Raw genomic sequence first — 26,626 nt, forward strand, 5'->3', positions numbered from 1 at the left:
GGCTGGACTCTCTTCCACTCTGGCGTTGCCAGCAGTGAGAGGCGCCGGGCTGGAGTGGAAATTCTTGTTGCCCCTCAGCTCAAAGCCTGCACGTTGAAGTTCAACCCAGCGGACGAGAGGGTAGCTTCCCTCCACCTTCGGGTGGGGGGGACGAGTCCTGACTGTAGTTTGCGGCAGCTCAGAGTACCCACCCTTTTTGGATTCACTCGAGGGAGTACTGGAGAGTGCTCCCCCCGGTGATTCCCTCGTTCTACTGGGGGACTTCAACGCTCATATTGGGAATGACAGTGAAACCTGGAGAGGCGTGATTGGGAAGAATGGCCGCCTGGATATGAACCCGAGTGGTGTTTTGTTATTGGACTTTTGTGCTCATCACAGATTGTCCATAACAAACACCATGTTCAAACATAAAAGCCGCAGTTCCATGATCGACTTTGTAGTTGTGTCATCGGATGTGCAGTCTCATGTTTTGGACACTCGGGTGAAGAGAGGGGCAAAGCTTTCTAACGATCACTACCTGGTGGTGAGTTGGCTGCGATGGTGGGGGAGGATGCCGGACAGACCTGGCAGGCCCAAACGCATTGTGAGGGTTTGCTGGGAACGCCTAGCAGAGTCTCCTGTCAGAGAGAGTTTCAATTCCCGCCTCCGGAAGAACTTTGAACATGTCACGAGGGAGAGAGTATGGATAACGGACTGTCTGATTGTGGCGGTCCGCTTCCTGTATGATCAGTATCAGAGCTTGGTCCACATTGCCGGCAGTAAGTCGGACCCGTTTCCAGTGAGGGTTGGACTCCACCAAGGCTGCCCTTTGTCACCGATTCTGTTCATAACTTTTATGGACAGAATTTCTAGGCGCAGTCATGGCGTTGAGGGTATCTGGCTTGAAAATTTGTCCCACGGACTGGGGGGGGATGTTTTTTTTTGTTTTTTGTTTTTTGTCATAAAGAAATACAATCATGTATTTACTATTACGGACTGTATCCCTGCAGACTGTATTGATTTATATTGATATATAATGTAGGAACCAGAAATATTAATAACAGAAAGAAACAACCCTTTTGTGCAAATGAGTGTAAATGGGTTGAGGGAGTTTTTTTGGGTTGGTGCACTAATTGTAAGTGTATCTTGTGTTTTTTTGTATTGATTTAATAAAAAAACAAAAACTGTTTTTTATTTTATTTTTATTTATTTATTTTTTTCTTGTGCGGCCCGGTACCAATCGATCCACGGTGGTTGGCGACCAGTGAGTTAAATGATGGAGTAATGCTGGTTACAGCCCGTGGATAGAAGCTATTTATAGTTTTGTTTTGCTTATGAGGGACCTGAACCTTTTTCCTATCTATAGATAGCCAAGGTATTTTGATCCAATGCGATGCTGCTGGCCTTCTTTGTTTGACAGCCAGTGTGAATGTCCGTGAGAGCAGGCAGTCGGGAGCCGATGATTTGTTCTGCTGTTCTCACTACCTTCTGCAGGTTGTTACTGTGCTCTTAAATGCAGCTGGTAAACTACAAAGTGCTTTGTATCATGGACCTGTAGAAGTTTGAGCAGGGGTTGGGGGAGATGGACCTGTTTCAGCCTCCTCAGGAAACAGTCCCTGCTGGCCCTTCCCTATTTGGTGTTCCATGTGCGTGTTCCAGGAAAGGTCTGCCGAGATGTGCACACCCAGGAACTTGATATGGTCTACTCGCTCGGCCTCCTTCTCCAAATGCAGAGGGTGGAGTGTACAGTCTGTTTGGTTTTCCTGAAGTCAGTTACCAGCACTTTTGTTTTGGAGATGTATAGCTCCATGTAATTGTCAATACACCAGTTTGTCAGGTTTCTGATCTCCTCTCTGTAGACTGTCTCGTTGTTCTCTGTAATCAGTCCTACAACAGTGGTATCATCGGCAAACTCAACCATGGTGTTATTGGGGTGTGCGTGAGTACAGTCATTGGTGAAAATGAAGAAGAGTATTGACTCAGGACACGTCCCTGCGGTGTGCCTCTGCTGAGGATGAAGGTTAAGGAGGTGTATTTCCCCGTACGAACAGTTTGTGGGCATTTTTTTGAGAAAGTCCAGTATCCACAAACACAGTCAACTGCCCAAGCCGAGGTCATTAAATGTATGTACTAACTTATGCAGAATATCTGTATTGAAGGCTGAGCTGAAGTCTATAAAAAACCTCCAGCACAGTAGCACATATAAGAAACTAGCAACAGTAGGGGTGGAGGGGGACGGGGGGCATCCAGTTTGAAGCTGCCACCTTCAGGGCGCTGCTCCGTACACCATCACACCACGAGAGCGGTAAAGGCGTGGGGTGGGGATATGTGTGCACATCTGTGTGGAAGTCCATTTGTGAGTGTTATGTCTATTGGCCTGGAGGTCGCTCCGCTTGGTGTTCACAAAACAGAGTTCAACATCACAGGTGTACTTGAAGAAGATTAGAAGAATAAGGGCATCTTTAACTGGGCGAGACTCACTGGGATGTTTACAGCACAGCTTGGCCAAGGCCATTTGCTAGGAAATCAAATTGTAGATAAGGATTGTTATTCATTCCGGGCAAGCAGACACATTTCAATGTTTGTCTGATCTAATTGTTCATTCTGGCTCTCTGATTGATCATAATTTCGCCTTGTAGAGTGAAAAGTTTATCCGAAATGTTATCCAATTTGCGCTTCAATTCCGAGATGGCTAACGTCTGAGTGCCCACAGCTCTGCCCATTCCATCCATTCCGATGGGCAGCCTAAGGGTTCCTAAAACGGCTGTAATCGTCTTCAGAACATGACATGGATGATTATAAAATTGATTAGTAAACGTCAAAAATCGATAATCGATGTATTTATTGTAAATAAAATAATGCAGACAGTTTTAAAGTTTGGCTGACTGCAGCTAGCCGCTTCACCGAGATATTCGACCAACTCCTTTACAATCGGGCACTTATGGCCCAGTTTTGCACACATTTTTATTAATTTAATAAAGGTGAGAACTAATTTAACTGTTTCTTATTCCAAATGAATTGGGTTTTTTAAAGTTTCAAGTGATAAATGTTTATTTAGTGAAACGAAAATAAATGTAAAAGTGCATCAATATACATAAATTAGAAATGTATCTATAGTCGATTTTTAATCGAATCTTAGCTCTTGAATTTTAATGGGAACTAAATGCAATGTCTGAAAGGGGTACAAATTATTTCCAAAGCAGGACCTCCACCCAGACAAACAATACAAGTACACAGTTCATGAAAAACAATATTTTTTGTTATTGTCATTGTAAGTGGGCCTAAACACTTATATTAGAAAATAATCTCATGGAAATGACTGCTGTCATTTGATTATAATAATAAGAGAATGTTGTCTGTCTATCTGTGTTGGCCCTGCGATGAGGTGAGGATTTGTCCAGGGTGTAACCCGCCTTCCGCCCGAATGCAGCTGAAATAGGCTCTAGCACCCCCCGCGACCCCGAAAGGCACAAGCGGTAGAAAATGGATGGATGGATGGAGATTGAACTTTTTATTTAGTCGGGTTTGGGACAGGTGTGCTGCTGGTGTAGCCACAGTGTGCACGTCTGACCTCGCTCACATGGGCTCCACTGAATGCTCAGGGAGTTTTTGCGTTTGCTCACATATGAACAATTAGAGGGAACATTGCCCCCACTCCTTCTTAACAAAAACAGAACCTATTGTTTTTTTTATTCAAGTGCAAATGTTTGCATACAGACGGATTATATTTTATTTTTATATGTTTGTTTTATTGAACTTGGTATTTAAAAGTTTGCATTTCACTTTCAATGTTGAAATATTCTAGAAATACAAGTTAATTGTATTTAAAAGGGTATTCTTCCACTATTATTATGTATTGTCATTACATCAGTGATTAATTTGGTCTCAAATAAATTAATGAAAATAATATTGTTTATCGGCAATAATTTGTAGGTCAAGTCGTCTCTTTCTTTACATCTAGTTTTAAACATGCAAACTTTAAAGGGATGAAACCGAACTTTGTTTGTTGAAGACGTTTCAGACGAGATACGAACAGAAAACTGAACCATATCGTGTCGAAAAGTTGCAAACAGTTGCGTGTCTTTTGGGTCTGCCAGCTGCCCCAGTCCCAGCTACAGTGGCGGTGACGCCGGTGAGTAACTAACAATAACTTTTGCTGGTTAATTTCCATATCTCCTCACTTGTAGTAACGTTACCTCTTATGTCAACCAGGACTGCAGTAATGTTAGCTAGGCTAACGTTACCTAAGCATAGTCAGCGGCTAACGGTAACGTTAACGTGAGCCTTTTTGTATGTGTCTGATAACGTTAACGTTATCTTGTAGCTTACATCACGACAGAGTTTGCTAGTCTGTCTAATAAACTAGTGCTTTCTTTATTTCTTTAGTTTATTTGGAACATGAACACACTTACAGTGTAATACATCACAGTTTCATATCATCTCACTTTACAGGAGTAGGAAGAAGTAAAGCTTATTTAATCCTCCCCCTTTCCAACTTCATAGCGTTTACAGATATATACATCATTTACTGACCTTTTTATAATAAAATATCTGTGAATTAGTGTATACAACAGTTTTGTAATATGTAATCAATTAATTCAGTCATCATTAATATACTGAGATGAAGAATATCTTATTTTCAATAAGGTTGAAAGTATTTCTCATAATTCTTTTTCTTTGTACTTTGTAAGCACTATTCATTTGAACAACCTCTTAAACTGGATCATATCAGTACAATGTTTAACTTCTTTACTTAATCCATTCCATCATTTAATTCCACATCATTTTAGCTGTTTGCAATTTTACCAAATCATCGAAATTTAATATTTTTGACTCAATAAATAAAGTATTTGTATGTTCTCTATATCCAACATTATGTATCAGTCTAATTAATTTTTTTTGTAACACGGTTAACGAATGTAGCGCACATTTGTAGTTATTTCCCCACATTTCTGCACAATAACTCAGATATGGTAATACTATAGTAGCGAGCAGTAGAGAATGTGAAGTGATTTGTTAAACCAAATATTGTGTGTTTTTTTTCCATATACAACAACCTATCTGGACTCGATAAGAGAATCGATAAGGAATCGGTTCGATAAGAGGATTCGATAAAAGGCTCAAACTCGATAATTTCTTATCAAACATCATCCCTAATATATCGTGTATCGCGGTATGGCCTAAAAATATCAAGATATTAAAAAAAGGCCATATCGCCCAGCCCTAACTCCACGTCACTTGGTGGCGGAAGTGTTTGTCTCAATGGCACAAGAAATAAGCCGGAAGTAGTTTGGTCATGAGGCGGGCTCGACAAATAAATTGGTCAAATGTTGATCTTACAGCTTCTTTGGGTTTTGCTAAAATATTCTACCAACCACCAACATTTATGTATTTTATATTGAAGACTATGCATTGTTTGTTTGGTTGAATGAGACTGGGGCGATGCGAGTGTTTGAAAAATGTATTTCGCCGCTTACTATTGAACTGACGTGTACCACGTGACCTTGACAAGCAGGAGTGATCAAACACTTCCGTTCATTAAAAGTATTTGCAGCCTTCAAAATAATGCAGTCATTCAAAAAGTGCATGGTTGTTGTTTGGTGTGTTGATATGTGACGTTGTGGTTAATAAATGTGTGTAACCGTCACTTTAGGTTGTTGTGTCTGGAATGACATCCTCCCTTCTGACAACTTCGTGGCATCGCTTCTCGGCCTTTTGGCTAAGATCCAGTGTAGTATCTGTTCTTATCAGTTCAATACCTGATATGTCCCCTATCCGGGGACCATATATTAAATTGATTTTTGGAACACGAGATGGAATAGGGGCTTGCCCCGTCCACTCCACGCATTGACCTGGCATAGCAATACCTCCAGAAACGGTGCACCCCCTCTCTTGTCAAAACCAATTAAAATGTCAGTATTAATATCTGAAATACAGTTGATAGTACAACAAGTCACTGAGTTCTACAGCAGTAATGTGTGGACATTGTATAGGCTGAGAAAATATGGTTATCGTAGCGTACAATGTTCATTGTACACAACACAATAAAAATGGGAGCCATTACCTCCCTGCTTGGCACTCAGTATCAAGGGTTGGAATTGGGGCTTAAATCACCAAAAATGGTTCCCGGGCGTGGCCACTGCTTCTGCCCACTGCTCCCCTCACCACCCAGGGGGTGATCAATGGTGATGGGTCAAATGCAGAGAATAATTTCACCACACCTAGTGTGTGTGTGACAATCATTGGTACTTTAACTTTAACTTAACAATTACCACCCGGAATGATGTGGGTACTTGCAGGTAAAGTCGTCGCTTTCTACATCTAGTTTTAAACATGCAAACTTTAAAAAGATGCAACCGAACTTTGTTAAAGACGTTTCAGACGAGATACGAACAGAAAACTGAACCATATAGTGTGGAAAAGTTGCAAACAGTTGCGTGTCTTTGGGTCTCTTACTACCGGTTTTGCACATCACTTGGTGGTGGAAGCGTTTGTCTCAATGGCACAAGGAAGAAGCCGGAAGTAGTTTGGTCATGAGGCGGGCTCGACAATTATATTGGTCAAATGTTGATCGTACAGCTACTTTGCGTTTTGCAAAAATATTCTACCAACCACCAACATTTATGTATTTTATATTGAAGACTATGCATTGTTTGTTTGGTTGAATGACACTGGGGCGATGCAAGTGTTTGAAAAATGTATTTCGCCGCTTACTATTGGACTGACGTGTACCACGTGACCATGACAAGCAGGAGTGATCAAACACTTCCGTTCATTAAAAGTATTTGCAGCCTTCAAAATAATGCAGTCACTCAAAAAGTGCATGGTTGTTGTTTGGTGTGTTGATATGTCACGTTGTGGTTAATAAATGTGGGTAACCGTCACTTGAGGTTGTTGTGTCCCGAATGACATCCTCCCTTCTGACAACTTAGTGGCTTCGCTTCTCGGCCTTTTGGCTAAGATCAAGTGTAGTATTTGTTCTTATCAGTTTAATATCTGATACATTCCCTATCCGGGGACCATATATTAAATTGATTTTTGGAACAGGGAGATGAAATAGGGGCACTTCACGCAATGACCTGGTATTGCAGTACCTCCAGAAACGGTGCACCCTCTCTCTTGTCAAAATCAATTAAAATGTCACCATTAATATCTGAAATACAGTTGATAGTACAACAAGTCACAGATCTACAGCATTAATGTGTGGACATTGTATAGGCTGAGATAATATAGTTATCATTGTGTACATGTTCATTGTACACAACACAATTACCACCCGGAATGATGTGGGTACTTGCAGGTAAAGTCGTCCCGTTCTACATCTAGTTTTAAACATGCAAACTTTAAACGGATGAAACCGAACTTTGTTTGTCTTAGGGTCTGTTACTACCGGTTTTGCACATCGAAAGACTGACATGTTTGCCCATTCTTCTTCGCAAAACATTTCCAACTAAGTCGAATTAGACGGAAGGTGTTTGTGAACAGCATTTTTCAGATATTGCCCAATATTTTGTATTGGAATTAGTTTTTTGTCAAGCTAATTTAAATGTGATTTGTTATGTTTCATTATAAAGTTGTTCAAGTTTGATGTCAGTGAAAATCTTAAACGGTGTAGTGTGTGCTACCCACCACTAAATGGTGACAGTATAACATGTGTTACTGTCCCAAACAAAGAAACAGGAAGTGGCTGTAAAGGGAGGCAGGGACACCCAGACCCTTCCAGTACAGGCTGAGTGTAGTAGTGTAATATAAATAGTGATAATATTGTAATGATCAAACAATGTTGTGTACTAGACTCTTGTACATGTGCAGGCTTGTTGAGTGTGTGTGTTTGCTAGTGTGCACGCGATGAGCCCATCACTTAACATGGTGTGTGTGTGTGTGTGTGTGTGTGTGTGTGTGTGTGTGTGTGTGTGTGTGTGTGTGTGTGTGTGTGTGTGTGTGTGTGTGTGTGTGTGTGTGTGTGTGTGTGTGTGTGTGTGTGTGTGTGTGTGTGTGTGTGTGTGTGTGTGTGTGAGCAAAATTTGTTTTCAACATAACAGGAGCATATCAATATTTTACGAGTATCTTTGAAATCTTCTTTTATTTCAGTAGTTGGATTCTAAAAGTACATGCAGCAAGTGTCATACTATGAAAATAATAATTGTTTTGTAACTACATGTCTGCTGTGTTGCCAGGTGTTCTTGTGGGCCGATCAAGCAGTGGAATTGTTGCAGGGGCTCAATGAGCAGCGACAACACAGCCACCTGTGTGATGTGGTGCTGGCGGCTGACAAGCAGCCTCTTCACGCTCACAGAGCCCTGCTGGCTGTCTGCAGCCCTTACTTTCATGCTATGTTCACTTTGGGCATGAGAGAGAAGCAACAACCACAGGTGTGCACTGTAGGATTCTTCTACTAAATCAAAAAAACATTTGTCCTCAGGTGAGGGCTGGGCAATATAGACTGAAAATAAAGTCTTGACGTTTAATTTACAATTTTGTAGATATTTTACCCATTTTTTTTATTTACCAAGGAAATACGAACACATGACCTAGATAATTCAAAACCGGTTTAGCTTTTATTGGATCACAACAGGAGTAGCTTGTGCTGCAGCTATCGATTATTTTAGCAAGTACAGCGAGCTTTTGAAGCTGTCTTAAAGTGATTCTGACGACATAGAATGGTAGAAGTTGATCTCTGAACAGCGCAAGGTTCGAAATTGTTGAAACAAACAAGTTTAAAGTGCAGCAAGTCGCTAAAGAAACAACTGCCGTTAGTGAGTTGATACGAGAGGTACTGATGTCAGTGAGCTGCTGCAATGTCAAAATCTAGAAGAAAAACTCAAATCTCAAAACCTGCAGTGTCATCTGAATCAAATGTTTCTCTGGACACAGGACACGAGGGAAAGCAAGATTTGATGTTGGATACAGGACAAGATTGGAAGCAGGACTTGATGCGACAAAAAATAGTCGATGACATAGAAAATGCAAGATTAGATCACAAAGCAGACATGGAAAGAGTAATAAGAGAACTTAATGAAAATCTGAGAAAGGCAAATACAGAATACAAAGAAGATCTGAGAAGTCTGCAGGATAATATAGAAAGTCTGCAAACACAAAATAATACATTTTCAGGAAATGTGTCAAGAAGTAAAGATTCTCCAAGAAGAAATGATTGCAGTCAAACGAGACAACATGCTGAGGAATATCATGAGTGATATCATTGTGACAGGACACCGAATTAAACCTAGACACTATGCGAAAGCTGTGAGTCATGGAGTACTAGATGAAATGGATGTTGCCTCAGCAGAACAGCAAGTAGTCAACTTTCTACAATCAAAAGAAATTGAAATCAACGTTAATACAATCGAAACATGCATCCCACTGAATGGAAGAAACTACACCACCACTACGGTAATTTTTGTGAAACTCTTTAACAGAAAATCTAAAATGGCACTGCTGAAACAGGGAAAAAAGCTGAATTGTACAAATGTGTAAATGAATGAGCACCTCACAAAACATATTGTCTACATCCAGCTTAATGGAGGTCCAGAATTAAAAGTACTTGTTGTCTATGACATCAAGTGCCTAGGCAAACATTAAAATTGACACTGCTTCGACAACGACGATGATAATGGAGTCTAACGGAAAACAAACACCTAAATTCAACATCAACACGACTATGTTTCAAGGGACCACTAAACAAAAAGACCTAGATTGATGAGCGCATCCATAATAATAATAAGATTTATATAGCGATTTTCTATTAGAAAAGCGCTCACAGATAAGTGAGAACGCATCATTCATTCACTCCACGTTCACACCTGGTGGTGATAAGCTACACGTGTAGCCACAGCTGCCCTGGGGTAGACTGACGGAAGCGTGGCTGCCAGTTTGGCCTACGGCCCCTCCGTCCACCACTCATCATTCATTCATCAGTGTGAGCGGCACTGCGGGCAAGGGCAAAGTGTCTTATTAGAGGAGAAAGTTGAGCTCGGTAACCATACTTTTTGTTGACCACTGTTAGACACTGTTAGACACACTTTACAGACACTTTATAGGACACTGTCTATTGACAAACTAGGCAAGTTTAATTTTGTACATTCTGCTGCTGCATTAAATCCATTCACAACATTGCATCCAGGAACTCCGTTTTAAACTCAGCTGACTTTCAAATGACGGCAGATTTTGAGTCGCTATAGTATCTGTCTACTAGGGATGTCCCGATCCAGGTTTTTGCACTTCCGATCCGATACCGATATTGTTTTTGCACTTCCGATCCGATACCGATACTGGCCTATCCGAGCATGTATTAAAGTTTAAAGTTATTTAGCCTACTTAGTTGTCAGAATCATGTTCAAAAGGGTTTTAGTACTCTTGATAACAACTAGCTAGCTGAATTAGGGGAGTTTGAATAATACACAATGGTTGGTAACAAGAAACTGACCTGTTTATTCAAGGATAAACACAAAATAGACAAAATTATACATGACAAACAGAAATGGCATCATTGAACTAGGGCTGGGCGATATGGCCTTTTTTTAATATTGCAATATTTTAAGGCCATATTGCGATACACGATATATATCTCAATATTTTGCCTTAGCCTTGAATGAACACTTGATGCATATAATCACAGCAGTATGGTGATTCTATGTGTCTACATTAAAACATTCTTCTTCATACTGCATTAATATATGCTACTTTTAAACTTTCATGCAGAGAGGGAAATCACAACTAAAAAAATCACAATTTTTCGCTGTCGTGTCCGTGTGTCGAAAATTGTTATGCGCTTATTTTTTTATTTGATTTTGTGCGTGGCATAGATTTGCCGTGCGTAGAGGACGCTTGAGCAGTGCGCAATTGCACAGGCGCGCACCTTGGAGGGAAGGTTGCTCGCACGGCTGCGCTAGCATCACAGCTAACGTTAGCCATGCTGCTACCTCTCTGCTCGGGGAGGGCGTATACGTATGTGACGTATGACGTGACAGTATGTGACGTGTGTAAGAAGGTGCGCTTGCTGTCTGTGAGAGGGAGACACAGGAAAGAGTGAGGAGAGCCTGTCGTGTAATGCCAGCAGCTAAAAGCAACTGCGTGAGAATCCACAGGCCTGTGGATGTGTTGAAGGTGTGCTGGAAAATGCGGAACGGAAATTAGGGAGCAGCAGAGAAGTGGAATGTATTATTTAAATCGGTGCGTTGGAAAACACGGACCGGAGTTTTTTTTAAACTGGATCTGAATCGGCATTTTCCCATGCCTTGCCGATACGCATTTTTTTGCAAATATCGGCGGCCGATCCGATCCAAATATCGGATCGGGACATCCCTACTGTCTACAGTACCTGTGTTGGGAGAGGAACAAGCAATAGAAAATGGATGGATAGATGGATGTTTTTATTTTATTTACTCAACTGCATTTTCCCCATCTTGCATGTAGGTACAGCTTTTTGGTTTGTCGTACATTGGTCTGAAGACAGTCCTGGACTTCTTTTATACTGGAGAGCTTCCATTGGACGGCGGGAATATTGAATCTGTGCTACAAGCTGCTCATCACTTACAGGTAATAGACTGCTGTCAGACAATCAATTTGTGATTAATTCTACTACAAATTTTTTTTTTTTAAATGTATTATATTGATTTCAGTGTTTATCATATATTAATTCACTTGTAGCCGTAAAAAAATGTATTTAAAAACATGGGCTACAACTACGTTATTTGGGGGACGGCGTGGCTCGGTTGATAGAGCGGCCGTGCCAGCAACTTAAGGGTTCCTGGTTCGATCCCGAGCTTCTGCCATTCTAGTTGTGTCCGTTGTCCTTGACACGTCACCCTTGCTCCTGATAGGTCATGGTTCAGGCCTTTCATGGCAGCTCCCGCCATCAGTGTGTGTATGAATGGGTGAAAGTGGAAATAGTGTAACAACGCTTTGAGTACCTTGAAGGTAGAAAAGTGCTCTACAAGTATACCCCATTTACCAATAACATTGTAAAATTAAGAGTTTGAGGATTGAGGAACAGGCTTCCATATTTTGTCAGCATGCACGCCGAATTTTCCGGGAGACTCCCGAATTTCAGTGCCTCTCCCGAAAATCTCCCGAAACAACCATTCTCCCGAATTTCTCCCGATTTCCAGCCGGATATAAGGCACACCCCTTCAGGTCCGTGCGGACCTGAGTGAGGACAGCCTGTCGTCACGTCCGCTTGGCCAACCAAAAAGTAACCACAGAACACTATACCGTATAGTGTGGTTACATTTTGGTTGGCCAACGGTTTACGTTGTATTGCGCACCCTGACTGCAAGTGTGGGAGTCGGTTCTGAAGTATGAAGTAAAGAGACGTAACTTCGTCACCTCGCCTGGTTATTGACTCCAAACCAGAATATTACACTGCCCATACCTACGTTCAAAGGCTGTGCTACTGGCTGCAAAGCATTGCACTTTCAAATACAAGAATGAGTAGAGAGGAGTGTTATGTGTGTATATTATGTATATGTGTAAATAAATGAACACTGAAATTCAAGTATTTATTTTATTTATATTTATATATATAAATATATATATATATATATATATATATATATATATATATATATATATATATATATATATATATATATATATATATATATATATATATATATATATATATAAAAAAATACTTGAATTTCAGTGAATTCTAGCTATAAATATACTCCTCCCCCCTTAACCCCCCCCCCCAATCTCCCGAATTTGGAGGTCTCAAGGTTGGCAAGTATGACGCACACACAGTTAGCAGTCAGTATTCGTTTCTTCAGAGTTCGGTGAATACATGCCTGTAAGTAGTAATACACTTGTTATTTCATGTCAGTTTTATTGCAGTACAATCTCATTTTATAAATGGTTGTACAAGTTTGCTCTGATAATTTTCATTAGCCTGTCAATGAGCTTGTCCATACTACGTTAGCATTAAGCTAGCGGTATTATAGCCAACCTTAATCCTGTATAATTGTATTGCTGTTTTTTAGTTTTACTTGTATTGTTGATTTAACATGATTCCTACATGTACTGTATGTGCACTTCATGTATATATTAATGTACTTTTCTTCGTGTGCTTAGTTTTACACTAACTTCATTGTGGAGACGACCAATTAACAACCTGAAGTTGGAAGTTTTTCATCTGTAATCAGTGTTGGTCATCTTACCTTAAAGTAATTAGTTACAAATTACAAAGACACAAAGGCCTTTCGGCAGTGCAATTCTCTGCACCTGTATAACACCTGTATACAACCCTGAAATAACTTTTTTTTGCATTCTCAATCAAAAGTCCGCTTGCAATGGAGCTTATGGTAGCCGCTCTATTTTGCCCATAAAGTCTTTAAAAAATTATCCAATGACCTCCATTGAAGTTTTATATATACATGCTGTAAGTATATTTACAATGTAGTAAAGGGCACATGCTAACATTTGATATTTATGTATTTTTATCATTTTAAGCATACGCAGCACATTAATTTCAAAAACGCATCACAACGTTCCCTTTTTTTAATAACATCACTAATTATTGCTCATTGCAGACTTTATGAGAGACAACAAACATAACTAAAGCTGCAAGCAGAGTTGAACGGGCCCTCGCCTCACTTGCACCGCAGTGTTCACGCGAGTTGGCCGGCACACATGATCTTGCAGTCAAGTCCCACCTATTGCCCCGACACTCCATCAAAACTCTCAGAAAGATCAGCGTATGTGTAAGGAAGTTATGACAGTTATAATTTTTCATCACAAGGGCTCGATAAAGGGGCTGCAGTATTAATGTTGTTTGGTCCCACCCAACCACCATAAAAATATTCCGGAAGTTTGGAGCAAGTGGACGGAAGTTATGCAGTTGTGTCCCACCCAACACCCCGACCCACCAAAACTAAATTTAGGAAGATTGGAGCATGTGGACGGAAAGTATGACAGTTATAATTTTTCATCACACAGGGGCAATAAAGGCGCTGCTAATAAGAAATTCTAGTTGGCAAAAAGGAACTAAAATAAATAGGAAAAAAATATATTATTTATTTAATAAAGAAATCTTTGAAGGCTGCCCCATATAACACATATGGAAAATGGGAGGACTTTTTTGACTGCCCGTTGCTGTGGGATGCAATATTCAAATTCATCTACAAAACTACTATCGATGTGCGAAATCGTTATTTTCAAATTAAAATTATTTATAACTTCTTACCCACCGGAAAAATGTTAAAACTATGGAATGTGACAGAGTCGGGTGATTGCCGATTTTGTTGTCAGCTGTCTGAATCCACCCTGCATTTGTTTTGGTATTGTCATATTGTGTCTTCGTTTTGGGTGGAAGTTGAAAAATTGTGTTTAAGGATTGGTTTGTTTATGAAGCTTAAGGTGGTTTCTGTTATTTTAGGAGAGTTCATCAACAGTCATGATTTAGTCAATTTAATCATAGTTCTCGGTAAAAGGTTTATTTTTAAGGCCAAAAACAGATATTCACTTAGTATTACTTTCTTTAAAACATTTATTCAGTATTTTTTAACTTTAGAAAGTTATATGGTTGAAACCGATAATGATGCCAAAAAACATTAAAAAAAAGATGGGAAGTCCTCAAATGCTTATTTTGAAAATGTAATTTTGTTTATAGATTATATGCAATCTGTTGTTGTGTTCCCCTAATTTTGAATGTACATAAATGAAGGTGTGTGTTGCTGAGTCCGACCTGGACATAGTCTGGACTGTATATAAATGCTTATTTTGAAAATGTAATTTTGTTTACAGATTATATGCAATCTGTTGTTGAGTTCCCTAATTTTGAGTGTACATAAATGAAGGTGTGTGTTGCTGAGCCCGACCTGGACATAATCTGGACTGGACCTTGTTTTAAGAACCCTTTAAACAATCTAATTTCATTGACAACCTGGTCTGGTGAAGATAGGGTCCTTTTTAAAAATAATAATAAAATAAGATAAGATAAATAAGTTAAAAACATTTTCTTGAATAAAAAAGAAAGTAAAACAATATAAAATAGTTACATAGAAACTAGTAATTAATGAAAATTAGTAAAATTAACTGTTAATGGTTAGTACTATTAGTGGATCAGCAGCACGCACAATCATGTGTGCTTACGGTCTGTATGTATCCCTTGTAGAGATGTGCGGTTTGCGGACACAACCGCGGAGTCCGCGGATAAACCGCGGGTCGGGCGGGTAAAAATAGATTTTAAATAGATGCGGGCGGTTGGCGGTTGAACCAATTCGGAAATATATATACATAGTTAAATGTTGTTACCCACATACGAAAAACGAGCAGCACTTTTTGAAACAGTCAATTATTCATCAGGCACTGCAGCACAACACAACACAAGAAGAAAAAAAAAGAAAAAGATGGCACCGCGTCCCAGCAACAAGTGGCGCAAGTGAGCGCTCCTTCAGCGCAGCAGGGCGTATTTTAGAGGCCAGGCGCTCTCGCATGAATCCTGGCACTGTAGATGCAATTTTATTCCTGCATAGTGCTAACAAAAAAAAAAGTAAGTAGACATACGGTTGGATATGTTAAACGAATTAGTCTACGTTACCTATAGGCTATACCAAATAAGCCCATGTCTAACCTATATTGAGTTCGGTCAGCTAAATAATTTTGATGGTTACGTGTTGTTTGGGCGCACTACAATGCAAAGGAATTAAGGCAATTGCGTTGTTTATTGTGTTTTTTTTCTATTCGAGATATACTAATATGTGTGAATAATTATTTGGCCTCGCTTTCAAGTGAAGCGCATCTCCGATTGGCGACAATGTAAGGCTATTCAGCCTGCTTTGTTTGTCGCGACCGTCTATTTTCATTATAATTCAAGTTTGATGATAAAGTGCAGTCTGATGGGTTTGATTTCTCCCCTTCAGCTATTTGCCTTGGCCAATAAGTTGCAGGTAATTTATTATTATTATTTATTTAATTTATTTTTGTTTAAATAGAGATGACATACATATGTTATTGTATAATTTAAGTTTGTGCACGTGATTGACAGCCTAAGGCTTATGAGGCACATTTTTTATTAATTTTTTTATTTCAACTTAAAAACGTATGAGCCTATGCCTATGCCTACAACATAGGCTATGTGTTTATCTTTATTTTCCTGCCTGTCGTTGACAATGGAGATTGTCTGATATTTTGTCATGGCTGCAGATCAATCAATAAAGGTTCATCTTTGTCGCGAAATTGTTCACTGATTCACTGTGCACCCCGTTCTCGTCCCTATTTGAGCATTATAATGTTAACAAGTTAATATTCATTGAAATAAATTCAGAAAATTTTTTTTACCTAACGAAAATATAGGCCTAGTCTTTCTAAAACATTTTTTTAACTTCTTAAAAGCCTCGTTCTGCTTGCTGCAACTGCGCACACAAAGTGTGAGGAACGCACTCCTGATCTGAGGGCATTGGCAACAATAGTCAACACTTTCTTAATGGAAATGACAATAATATTATAATAATGATAAATAATATTATCACGCATTAATATCTCTTAGCCACTAATGCGTGGCCAAGAGATATTAATGTGTGGCACGCATTGAATGTCTCTGCTCCATTGGATCAGTCTCCTTTCTTTAACAGGCAAAAGCTTTATAACCTCACTAATGCCTTGCATCGTCTATATTAGATATATAACAACGGCGGGTGGTGGGCGGGTGTGGTTTTGATAAAATGTTGGTTCGGGTGGATGGCGGATGGATGACGACTTTTGTGATGCGGTTGCGGATGAAATAATTGCCTATCCGCGCATCTCTAATCCCTTGATATATATTGTAGGAACCAGAATATTAATAACAGAAAGAAACAACCCTTTTGTGTGAATGAGTGTAAATGGGGGAGGGAGGTTTTTTGGGTGTATCTTGTGTTTTTTATGTTGATTTAATCAAAAAAAATTAAAATATAAAATAAAAAGTGCTGCAGTATTAATCCCGTTAAGTCCCACCCAATACCACGACCCACCATCAAACATTTCAGGAAGATTTGAGCATGTATCATTTTCCACAACAAGGAGGCGATAAAGGTGCCGCAATAGTAATGCAGTTGTGTCCCAAAGAACACCCTGACCCACCATTAAAAATGTCAGGAAGATCAGAGCATGTGTAAGGAAGTTATGACTGTTATAGTATTTCACTACCAGGGGTCGATAATTGTGCCACAATAGCCATGCAGTTAAGTCGGACGTAACACCACAACCCACCATCAAAAAGTTCAGGAAAATCAGAGCATATGGAAGGACGTTATAACAGTTAGAATTTTTCACCACAAGGGGGCAAGAGTAGGGTCGATATTAAAATCGAGGATTTAGCCCGACCTTAAAGCCTGATGTCAGTTTGGAGGAAGATCAGATAATTTAAAGTGAAGTAATGACAGTTTGATTGGTAATCCATCCATCCATTTTCTACCGCTTGACCCCATAAGGGACGCTTGACCTATTAACATTACTTCTACGAGTACCGTTAGTAAAAAAATCCTCCAAACAGCCTACTATTTATGATATGTATCAGATTTATTGTCTCCCAAAGTGGTGTTAGTTAATGAGGTTATTTAGACAATGATCTTACTGTCATTTGTTTCAGTGAGACCTGGTTAGAACCAAATTATTTTTTTCCTCCTAACTATATGAGTTCACATGTAGCTCGTCCCCTTAAAAGGGGTGGAGGGGTTACACTAATCTCTGATGCGAACCTCAACCTGAGCCCTAACCTAAGTATTAAATATGATTAATGTGAGGTTCTTACTATGAGATCTGTTGCTCAACTATGGCTCCACCTGGCTATTACTTGTAGCATTCCTGGGTCTTATACAGACTTTTTCAGCAATTTCTCCCAAGTTTTTAGCTAACCTAGTGACTCATGCAGATAATGTAGTCATCATTATCAATTTTGATATTCACATGCATATACCATTAGATTCTCCGAGAGTGGCGCTCCAGACTATAATCAACAGTTGTGGTCTTACTCAAATGATACATGAACCCACACATCGTAAGACGAGTACCCCCTGGGCCAGGGGTCGGCAACCCGCGGCTCCGGAGCCGCATGCGGCTCTTTGATCACTCTGATGCGGCTCAGCAGCTTACTTGCTGAACCCCCCAATTTTCCCGTGAGACTTCCGGAATTCAGTGCCTCTCGCAGAAAACTCCCGGGATTAATATTCACCGATTTTCAGCTGGGCGTGCCATGATGGTACAACATTTGGCGCCCTCTACAATCTGTATTAACAGCGTGCCAGCCCAACATTTGTTGAAGTTAAAGTTAAAGTACCAATGATTGTCACACACACACTAGGTGTGGCGAAAGTATTCTCTGCATTTGACCCATCACCCTTGATCACCCCCTGGGAGGTGAGGGGAGCAGTGAGCAGCAGCGGTGGCCGCGCCCAGGAATCATTTTTGGTGATTTAACCCCCAATTCCAACCCTTGATGCTGAGTGCCAAGCAGGGAGGTAATGGGTCCCATTTTTATAGTCTTTGGTATGACAATATACATCTTCTGCTTGCACACGTACGTGACAGCAAGGCATACTTGGTCAACAGCCACACAGGTTACACTGACGGTGACCATATAAAACAACTTTAATACTCTTACTAATAATGCGCCACACTTTGAACCAAACCCAAACAAGAATGACAAACACATTTCGGGAGAACATCTGCACCTTAACACAACATAAACACAACAGAACAAACAACCAGAATCCCATGCAGCCCCGACTCTTCCGGGCTACATTATACACCCCTGGTCCCACCAAACCCCGCCCCCACCCCAACCCTGCTCCCTCACACATCAACCCCCCCCCCCCCCCTCTCTGTGCGTCGGTTGAGGTGGGCGGGGTTTGGTAGCGCGGGGTGGTGGGGGGGGGGCGTGTAATGTATCCCGGAAGAGTTAGGGCTGCATGGGATTCTGGGTGTTTGTCCTGTTGTGTTTATGTTGTGTTACAGTGCAGATGTTCTCCCGAAATGTGTTTGTCGTTCTTGTTTGGTGTGGGTTCACAGTGTGGCGCATTATTAGTAAGAGTGTTAAAGTTTTTTTTATACCGCCACCGTCAGTGTAACCTGTGTGGCTATTGACCAAGTATGCCTTGCTGTCACCTACGTGAGCAAGCGGAAACCTCATACAACGTGTGGCTGATCAGGCACGCTGGTTGTAGTGGGTGCTGTTTGCTGTACCATCACGGCACGCATGACGCTGACAAGCGCAATTCATTTAAAACCCGCGTGCCGCACCAGCTTTCAAATTCCATATAAAGATGTGGGCAGCATGTCTGAGACCCCTGGATTATACATAGCACATAGCAAAAAAAAAACTTTGTATGCAGTGTTATTTCATTTAAAATTTCCAAAAAATTTTGCGGCTCCCATTGTTTTCTATAATTTGTGAAACTGGTCAAAATGGCTCTTTGACTGGTAAAGGTTGCCGACCCCTGCCCTAGGCCATGGAAGAAACCAGAGCTCTTAAACAACCATGTAGAACGTTGGAATGCAAATGGCGTGCGACTAAACAAGAGGTATTTTGTCTGGCAACCTATAACACACTCTTGCCTTTTGCTAAAACTATTTACTACTCCAATTCCATCCGTCTCAATAAAAACGACCCTAAGTATTTGTTTAACACATTAGCATCGCTAACCCAACAAGGGCCTTCTCCTAGTAGGTCCACCCACTCGACTATTGACAATGCAATTATTTTCTTTCCAAGAATATTGAGCTCATTAGAGAGGAGATTAAAGACGCGATCTGCCAACTCCAACTGGGTCCTATAAACGCAAATGTATGCATTAAGACAAATGCTTTTCAAAATAATCTCTCATTTTGAGGAGGTAACGTTACAAGAATTTTAACAACTCATTAATGGGAGAAAACAGACATAATGTCTACTCGACCCACTTCCTGGGAAACTCATTAAGTTTGTAGTATTAGAACCATCAGTGCTAATTATCCTTAACTTATCCCTCTCTTCCGGTATTGTTCACCTCGACTTCAAAACAGCGGTTATTAGCCCTCGCACTAATTAAAATCTCGATGTTGATTCGATGTTGATTAATCGGGCAGCCCTACACCAGTCCAATGATTGGTGCAGCATTTTAAACTTGTCTGTGAGACACTTGAGGATGTGTCGTTGATTACAGCTGACATGTGCTGAAGTACGCGCTATGTGCGCTCGAGTATGCGCAGGTGTGCTGCAGTACACACGCTCACATTTTCATGTGCAAGATGGTGTGAACTTGCCGCCACGCAGGTTGCCGCATTAACATGGATTATCCTGATATAACAATAGTCTTAAAAGCATCTGCCAAATGTATGTAATTTATTTGGGGACGGCGTGGCGAAGGTGGTAGAGTGGCCGTGCCAGCAATCGGAGGGTTGCCGCATTAACATGCATTATCCTGATAATAATAATAATAATAATAACTGGGATTTATATAGCGCTTTTCTAAGTACCCAAAGTCGCTTTTACATGTAGAACCCATCAATCATTCACACCTGGTGGTGGTAAGCTACTTTCATAGCCACAGCTGCCCTGGGGTAGACTGACGGAAGCGTGGTTGCAATTTGCGCCAACGGCCCCTCCGACCACCACCTATCATTCATCATTCAATTCACCGGCGTGAGTGGCACCGGGGGCAAAGGGTGAAGTGTCCCGCCCAAGGACACAACGGCAGCGATTTTTGGATGGTAAGAGGCGGGGAGTGAACCTGCAACCCTCAGGTTTCTGGCATGGTTGCTCTACCCACTACGCCATGCCGCCCCTGATATAACAATAGTCTTAAAAGCATCTGCCAAATGTATGTAATTTATTTGGGGACGGCGTGGCGAAGTTGGTAGAGTGGCTGTGCCAGCAATCGGAGGGTTGCTGGTTACTGGGGTTCAATCCCCACCTTCTACCATCCTAGTCACGTCCGTTGTGTCCTTGGGCAAGACACTTCACCCTTGCTCCTGATGGGTGCTGGTTAGCGCCTTGCATGGCAGCTCCCACCATCAGTGTGTGAATGTGTGTGTGAATGGGTGAATGTGGAAATACTGTCAAAGCGCTTTGAGTACCTTGAAGGTAGAAAAGCGCTATACAAGTATAACCCATTTATCATTTATTATTCATATTGTTTGTCGTCTATATCACGCAACACCAATGCAGATTATTACTGGTGTTTGTAGGAACAATAATATTGAAGACTTCAAAGAACTAATTGCATATTAAATCGCAAATCACAATATTGAGAAATAAATGGCAATCAAAAGTATTTTCCTAAATTGTTCAGCGTGGGTTCCCTCCGGGTACTCCGGCTTTCTCCCACCTCCAAAGACATGCACCTGGGGATAGGTTGATCGGTAAACTAAATTGGCCCTAGTGTGTGAATGTGAGTGTGAATGTTGTCTGTCTATCTGTGTTGGCCCTGTGATGAGGTGGCGACTTGTCCATGGTGTACCCCGCCTTCTGCCCGAATGCAGCTGAGATAGGCTCCAGCGCCCCCCGCGACCCCGAAGGGAATAAGCGGTAGAAAATGGATGGATGGATGGATGGACCCTGTAAGGGACAAGCGGTAGAAAATGGATTGATGTTCAGCAGAAATTATCACCCAGTCTCTTTGTTTTCGGGACAAATCACAAGTTAAAGTACAATCAAAGTCTCGTTTTGATTTTAGTTATGTCAGCAACCTCTTACTTCAAGTCAGGCAATCTGAGGGGCGTCAACTAAAACAGGTTCTACTGTACACCTGTACTGTTTCACACTTTAATATAAGGGATGTTTAGTCCTTGGTAAAGAGTTCATTTATGATTGAAGCAATAATAATAATTATATTATGGTTCAGGTATGGAAAGTGGTGGATCTCTGCTGCCAGTATCTGCAGCAGGAGGTGAGCGAGGAGAACTACTTGTACCTGCAGGATTTGGCTCAGCTCTACAGTCTACAGCGACTTGACGCCTCCATCGATGACTTCCTCCTCAAACATTTTGCTACCCTCTCCTTCACCCCAAACTTTCTTCGTGACATTCCTTTGCACAAGCTAACCGCTTACCTCTCCAGTAACCAAGTACTGTTGTTTCTTTTTGGAATGTTCACTGTCATGTGGATAAGGAGACAATCCAAGTAACCTCCTTTTATGACCGGCAGGTTTGTCACCACGATGAGCAGGAGCTGTTTCAGACTATTCTACGTTGGCTCGCTCAAACTCTTGAGCGGAAAATCCATGCTAAACAGCTCATGTCCCACATTCGCTTTCCTCTGATGCCGGTGGAGTACCTGGTCGACCAGGTGCTGCCGACACTGCAAACACTTTTTCCAGCGGAGGCCAGTTGCAAGGCCATGGTGGAGGAAGCTTTGGAGTACTATCAAAGCACAAGCGAGCAGCCAATTCGGCAAACAGGACGCACTATGCTGAGGGGAGGAGTGGAATGCTTGTTGCTGATTGGTGGAGAGGTACACTGAATGGCCGTCGTCTTTGTTCCTTTCAGCTCCACATGCTAAATGCACTGAGAAATGAAGTTAGCAGTCCAGGTGTGCACTTCAGGCAGTGCTTTTCAATCATGCCTCCTAATTTAAATTACTATTGGCAACCTGATCATGTTTATCTATTGTATGAGCTGCATCCTGCTTATCTGCTTACCTGCTTACCTGATTATTAAAATAATTTGTAGGATTGTTAAAACATAAAGAAGTGCAATTGGTTGACTGGGATCACCACCTCGTGGTAGACTTGAGTATTGTTCAAGCATGAATAAGCAAACTTGCTACTTCTGAAAGTACCCACCTCTCCCTGACATCGCACCACGTTTTCCAATAAAGGTTAGATTTTTTTTAAACTCAAAATTACTCAATAAACTTCAGCACTAACAAAAATATATAATGTAATGTTTTTAAAAAAAATTATTTTGACCCTCTCAAAGGTCTTTCGTAACACAAGTTTTTCGTAACACAAGTTTAAATTAGTAAAATAACTCCATCCATCTTCTACTGCTTGTCCCGTTGGTGATCGCGGGGGGCTGGAGCCTATCCCAGCTGCACATTTAGGCGGGAAAAAAAAAAATATTCCAAAATGTCTATTATGCCCTTTGAAAACTGAAGGACTTACTGTAAGCTGTCTTTTGGGGTATAGTCGAATAACTGCCAATGTATCATACACTTGTGAAAACATTAATTTTTTACTTGAAAAAGATCATGTATAATGGATTAACACAACAAAAATGATGGCCAAAATACAGCAAAAATTCACAGAAAGGACAACAAAGTCACCTGACAGTTTGCTCCAAAAAGCCAAAAATATGAAGACAAAACAAATTTTTTTAATAGAAAACATTTTGTTTTACATGCAAAAAAACAATTTGAAATACATATATATACAAATACATGAATAAAATGCATAAATGAACATTAGACATCACTTTTAACTTGTTGGCGAAGACAGAAATGAGCAGACAGGTAGGAGAGACTGATGAGAAGCAAAGCGTATTCTGAGACATGTTGTGATCGAAGAAAGATCCTGACAATACAAAGACCTATATTACAATATTCACAAGCATGCAGAAAAATATTTATTTTGGATATGTCTTTTCTAGCTAGTCTCTAAAGCCCGGAATTTAAGACGTTAATAACCACCTTATCTGAAAGAACAAACCTGATCGTAACAAACTTTGTTGTATTTGTCAGGTGTCAGAGCGAGGAGAGGAGCTCAGTGCTAACGTTTGCCGGCTGAATGGTGATTGTTGGGAGACAGAAACTGAACTTCCTACTCAGCAAAGCCACCACTGCCTGGCTGTGCTCGGAGGCTTCATCTTTGTTGCAGGTGGAAGTTTGTCCACCTCCAACGTTGGAGATGCGGCGTGTAACTTGCTGTACAGATACGATCCTCGCCACAACCAATGGACCAAGGTACCAAACCAAAAACTAAGCACTTTATGCTTTGGCTTTCAGCTGAACTCATTGTTTATGTCTGCAGGGAGCTTCGATGAATGAGGCCCGGGTAAACTTTTACCTGGCAGCAGTGGGAGAATGCTTGATCGCTGTGGGTGGAAGAAATGCCTTTGGAGCGTTGTCTTCTGTGGAGCGATACTGTCCTGCTGAAGACCGCTGGTCCTATGTAGCAGGACTGCCAAGGTATTAAATCACTACAATATTAGCTATTCATTTTATTTAAACTACCGTATTTTCCAGACCACCGGGCGCACCAGATTATAAGGCGCACTGCCGATGAATGGTCTATTTTTTTAAATATATTTTTTCATATATATGGCGCACCGGATTATAGGGTGCTTTAAAGGAGTCATATTTATTTTTATTTTTTTTCTAAATTGAAAACACTTCCTTGTGGTGTACATAACATGTAATGGTGAAACAACAACAACAAGGCCGGAAATGTGTCCCGTAAAAAAACGTCCAACCGGAACTCTCTAATAACTAAAGTTCCTTGGGTGAGTAATGTAAACTCACTACGCTTTCATGGCGAGTTTACTGACAGATATAAGTAAGAACTTTATACTACTTTATATTAGAAATGGAAACAGTGGAGGATGATTGTCACATAACAAGAAGAAGGACAAAAAGATTAAGCTTATCAACTGAGGTGTCGTCACAGACTATAAGGGTGGATGCGCGCAATTTTTCAGGATTTATGCAGATCCCAAATACAGATCAGCAGGTACCAGAAGGTAAGAAAAGTTGCTTTTGCATAATATTGCGGAACAAAACTTCAGATATGTCTTACCTTATACACACACCATAATAATACTCGTATGTCGGTGCAGCTATGAAGCTTCAAAGTCGTACTAAAACATTTTGATAGATTTTTGAGCGCCGTTTGTAATGTTCTACATTTTCAATGGAACATATAACATGTTGGTGTTTTTACTTTAGACATATTGCCATCACGAGGGAGGTGCTGGACATTGAGTCCGAGTGGACCATGTTCCGCACCTATATTGTCGAGGCGGCTGATTGGAGCTGTGGCCGCAAGGTAGTTGGTGCCTGTCGTGGCGGTAATCCTAGAACTCGCTGGTGGACACCAACGGTGAAGGATGCCGTCAAGCTGAAGAAAGAGTCCTATCGGGTTCTTTTGACTCATAGGACTCCGGAGGCAGCGGACAAGTACCGACGGGCCAAGCGGTGTGCGGCTCCAGCGGTCGCGGAGGCAAAAACTCGGACATGGGAGGAGTTCGGAGAAGCCATGGAAAACGACTTCCGGACAGCTTCGAAGCGATTCTGGACCACCATCCGCCGCCTCAGGAAGGGGAAGCAGTGCACTGTCAACACCGTGTATGGTGAGGATGGTGTTCTGCTGACCTCCTTAATCCCACCAACACGTCTTCCTATGAGGAAGCAGTTCCTGGGGAATCTGTGGTGGGCTCTCCTATTTCTGGGGCTGAGGTTGCTGAGGTAGTTAAAAAGCTCCTCGGTGGCAAGGCCCCGGGGGTGGATGAGATCCGCCCGGAGTTCTTTTAAGGCTCTGGATGCTGTGGGGCTGTCTTGGTTGACAAGACTCTGCAGCATCGCATGGACATCGGGGGCGGTACCTCTGGATTGGCAGACCAGGGTGGTGGTTCCTCTCTTTAAGAAGGGGAACCGGAGGGTGTGTTCCAACTATCGTGGGATCACACTCCTCAGCCTTCCTGGAAAAGGTCTATTCAGGTGTACTGGAGAGGAGGCTACGCCGGATAGTCGAACCTCGGATTCAGGAGGAACAGTGCGGTTTTCGTCCTGGTCGTGGAACTGTGGACCAGCTCTATACTCTCGGCAGGGTCCTTGAGGGTGCATGGGAGTTTGCCCAACCAGTCTACATGTGCTTTGTGGACTTGGAGAAGGCATTCGACCGGGAAGTCCTGTGGGGAGTGCTCAGAGAGTATGGGGTATTGGACTGTCGTATTGTGGCGGCCCGCTCCCTGTATAATCAGTGTCAGAGCTTGGTCCGCATAGGCGGCAGTAAGTCGGACCCGTTTCCAGTGAGGGTTGGACTCCGCCAAGGCTGCCCTTTGTCACCGATTCTGTTCATAACTTTTATGGACAGAATTTCTAGGCGCAGTCATGGCGTTGAGGGTATCTGGTTTGGTGGCTGCAGGATTAGGTCTCTGCTAATTGCAGATGATGTGGTCCTGATGGCTTCATCTGGCCAAGATCTTCAGCTCTCACTGGATTGGTTCGCAGCCGAGTGTGAAGCGACTGGGATGGGAATCAGCACCTCCAAGTCCGAGTCCATGGTTCTCGCCCGGAAAAGGGTAGAGTGCCATCTCCGGGTTGGGGAGGAGATCTTGCCTCAAGTGGAGGAGTTCAAGTACCTCGGAGTCTTGTTCACGAGTGAGGGAAGAGTCGATCGTGAGATCGACAGGCGGATCGGTGCGCCGTCTTCAGTAATGCGGACGCTGTATCGATCCATTGTGGTGAAGAAGGAGCTGAGCCGGAAGGCAAAGCTCTCATTTTACCGGTCGATCTACGTTCCCATCCTCACTTATGGTCATGAGCTTTGGGTCATGATCGAAAGGACAAGATCACAGGTACAAGCGGCCGAAATGAGTTTCCTCCGCCGGGTGGCGGAGCTTTCCCTTAGAGATAGGGTGAGAAGCTCTGTCATCCGGGAGGAGCTCAAAGTAAAGCCGCTGCTCCTCCACATCGAGAGGAGCCAGATGAGGTGGTTCGGGCATCTGGGCAGGATGCCACCCGAACGCCTCCCTAGGG

At 41.7% G+C, this 26,626-nt stretch overlaps 1 protein-coding gene, 1 non-coding gene and 1 pseudogene across 3 annotated transcripts in view; all 3 read left to right on the plus strand.

The window, feature by feature from the left end:
- Window positions 1-26,626, plus strand: part of klhl36 (kelch-like family member 36) — a 49,817-nt gene that overhangs the window by 9,994 nt on the left and 13,197 nt on the right. For both annotated transcript variants that reach the window (XM_061928128.1, XM_061928129.1), the window contains exons 3-8: window positions 8,157-8,351; window positions 11,395-11,517; window positions 21,777-21,998; window positions 22,079-22,384; window positions 23,612-23,833; window positions 23,901-24,058. In XM_061928128.1, coding sequence (XP_061784112.1) covers window positions 8,157-8,351; window positions 11,395-11,517; window positions 21,777-21,998; window positions 22,079-22,384; window positions 23,612-23,833; window positions 23,901-24,058 — 1,226 coding nt within the window. The remainder of the gene's footprint in view (window positions 1-8,156; window positions 8,352-11,394; window positions 11,518-21,776; window positions 21,999-22,078; window positions 22,385-23,611; window positions 23,834-23,900; window positions 24,059-26,626) is intronic.
- On the plus strand, window positions 5,679-5,868 carry LOC133575444 (U2 spliceosomal RNA). Its single transcript, XR_009811505.1, has one exon. It is a non-coding gene; the product is annotated as a U2 spliceosomal RNA (small nuclear RNA).
- Window positions 6,916-7,095, plus strand: LOC133575445 (U2 spliceosomal RNA; annotated as a pseudogene).

This window comes from Nerophis lumbriciformis, linkage group LG35 (assembly GCF_033978685.3).
Source record: "Nerophis lumbriciformis linkage group LG35, RoL_Nlum_v2.1, whole genome shotgun sequence".
NCBI classification, from domain to species: Eukaryota; Metazoa; Chordata; class Actinopteri; order Syngnathiformes; family Syngnathidae; genus Nerophis; species Nerophis lumbriciformis.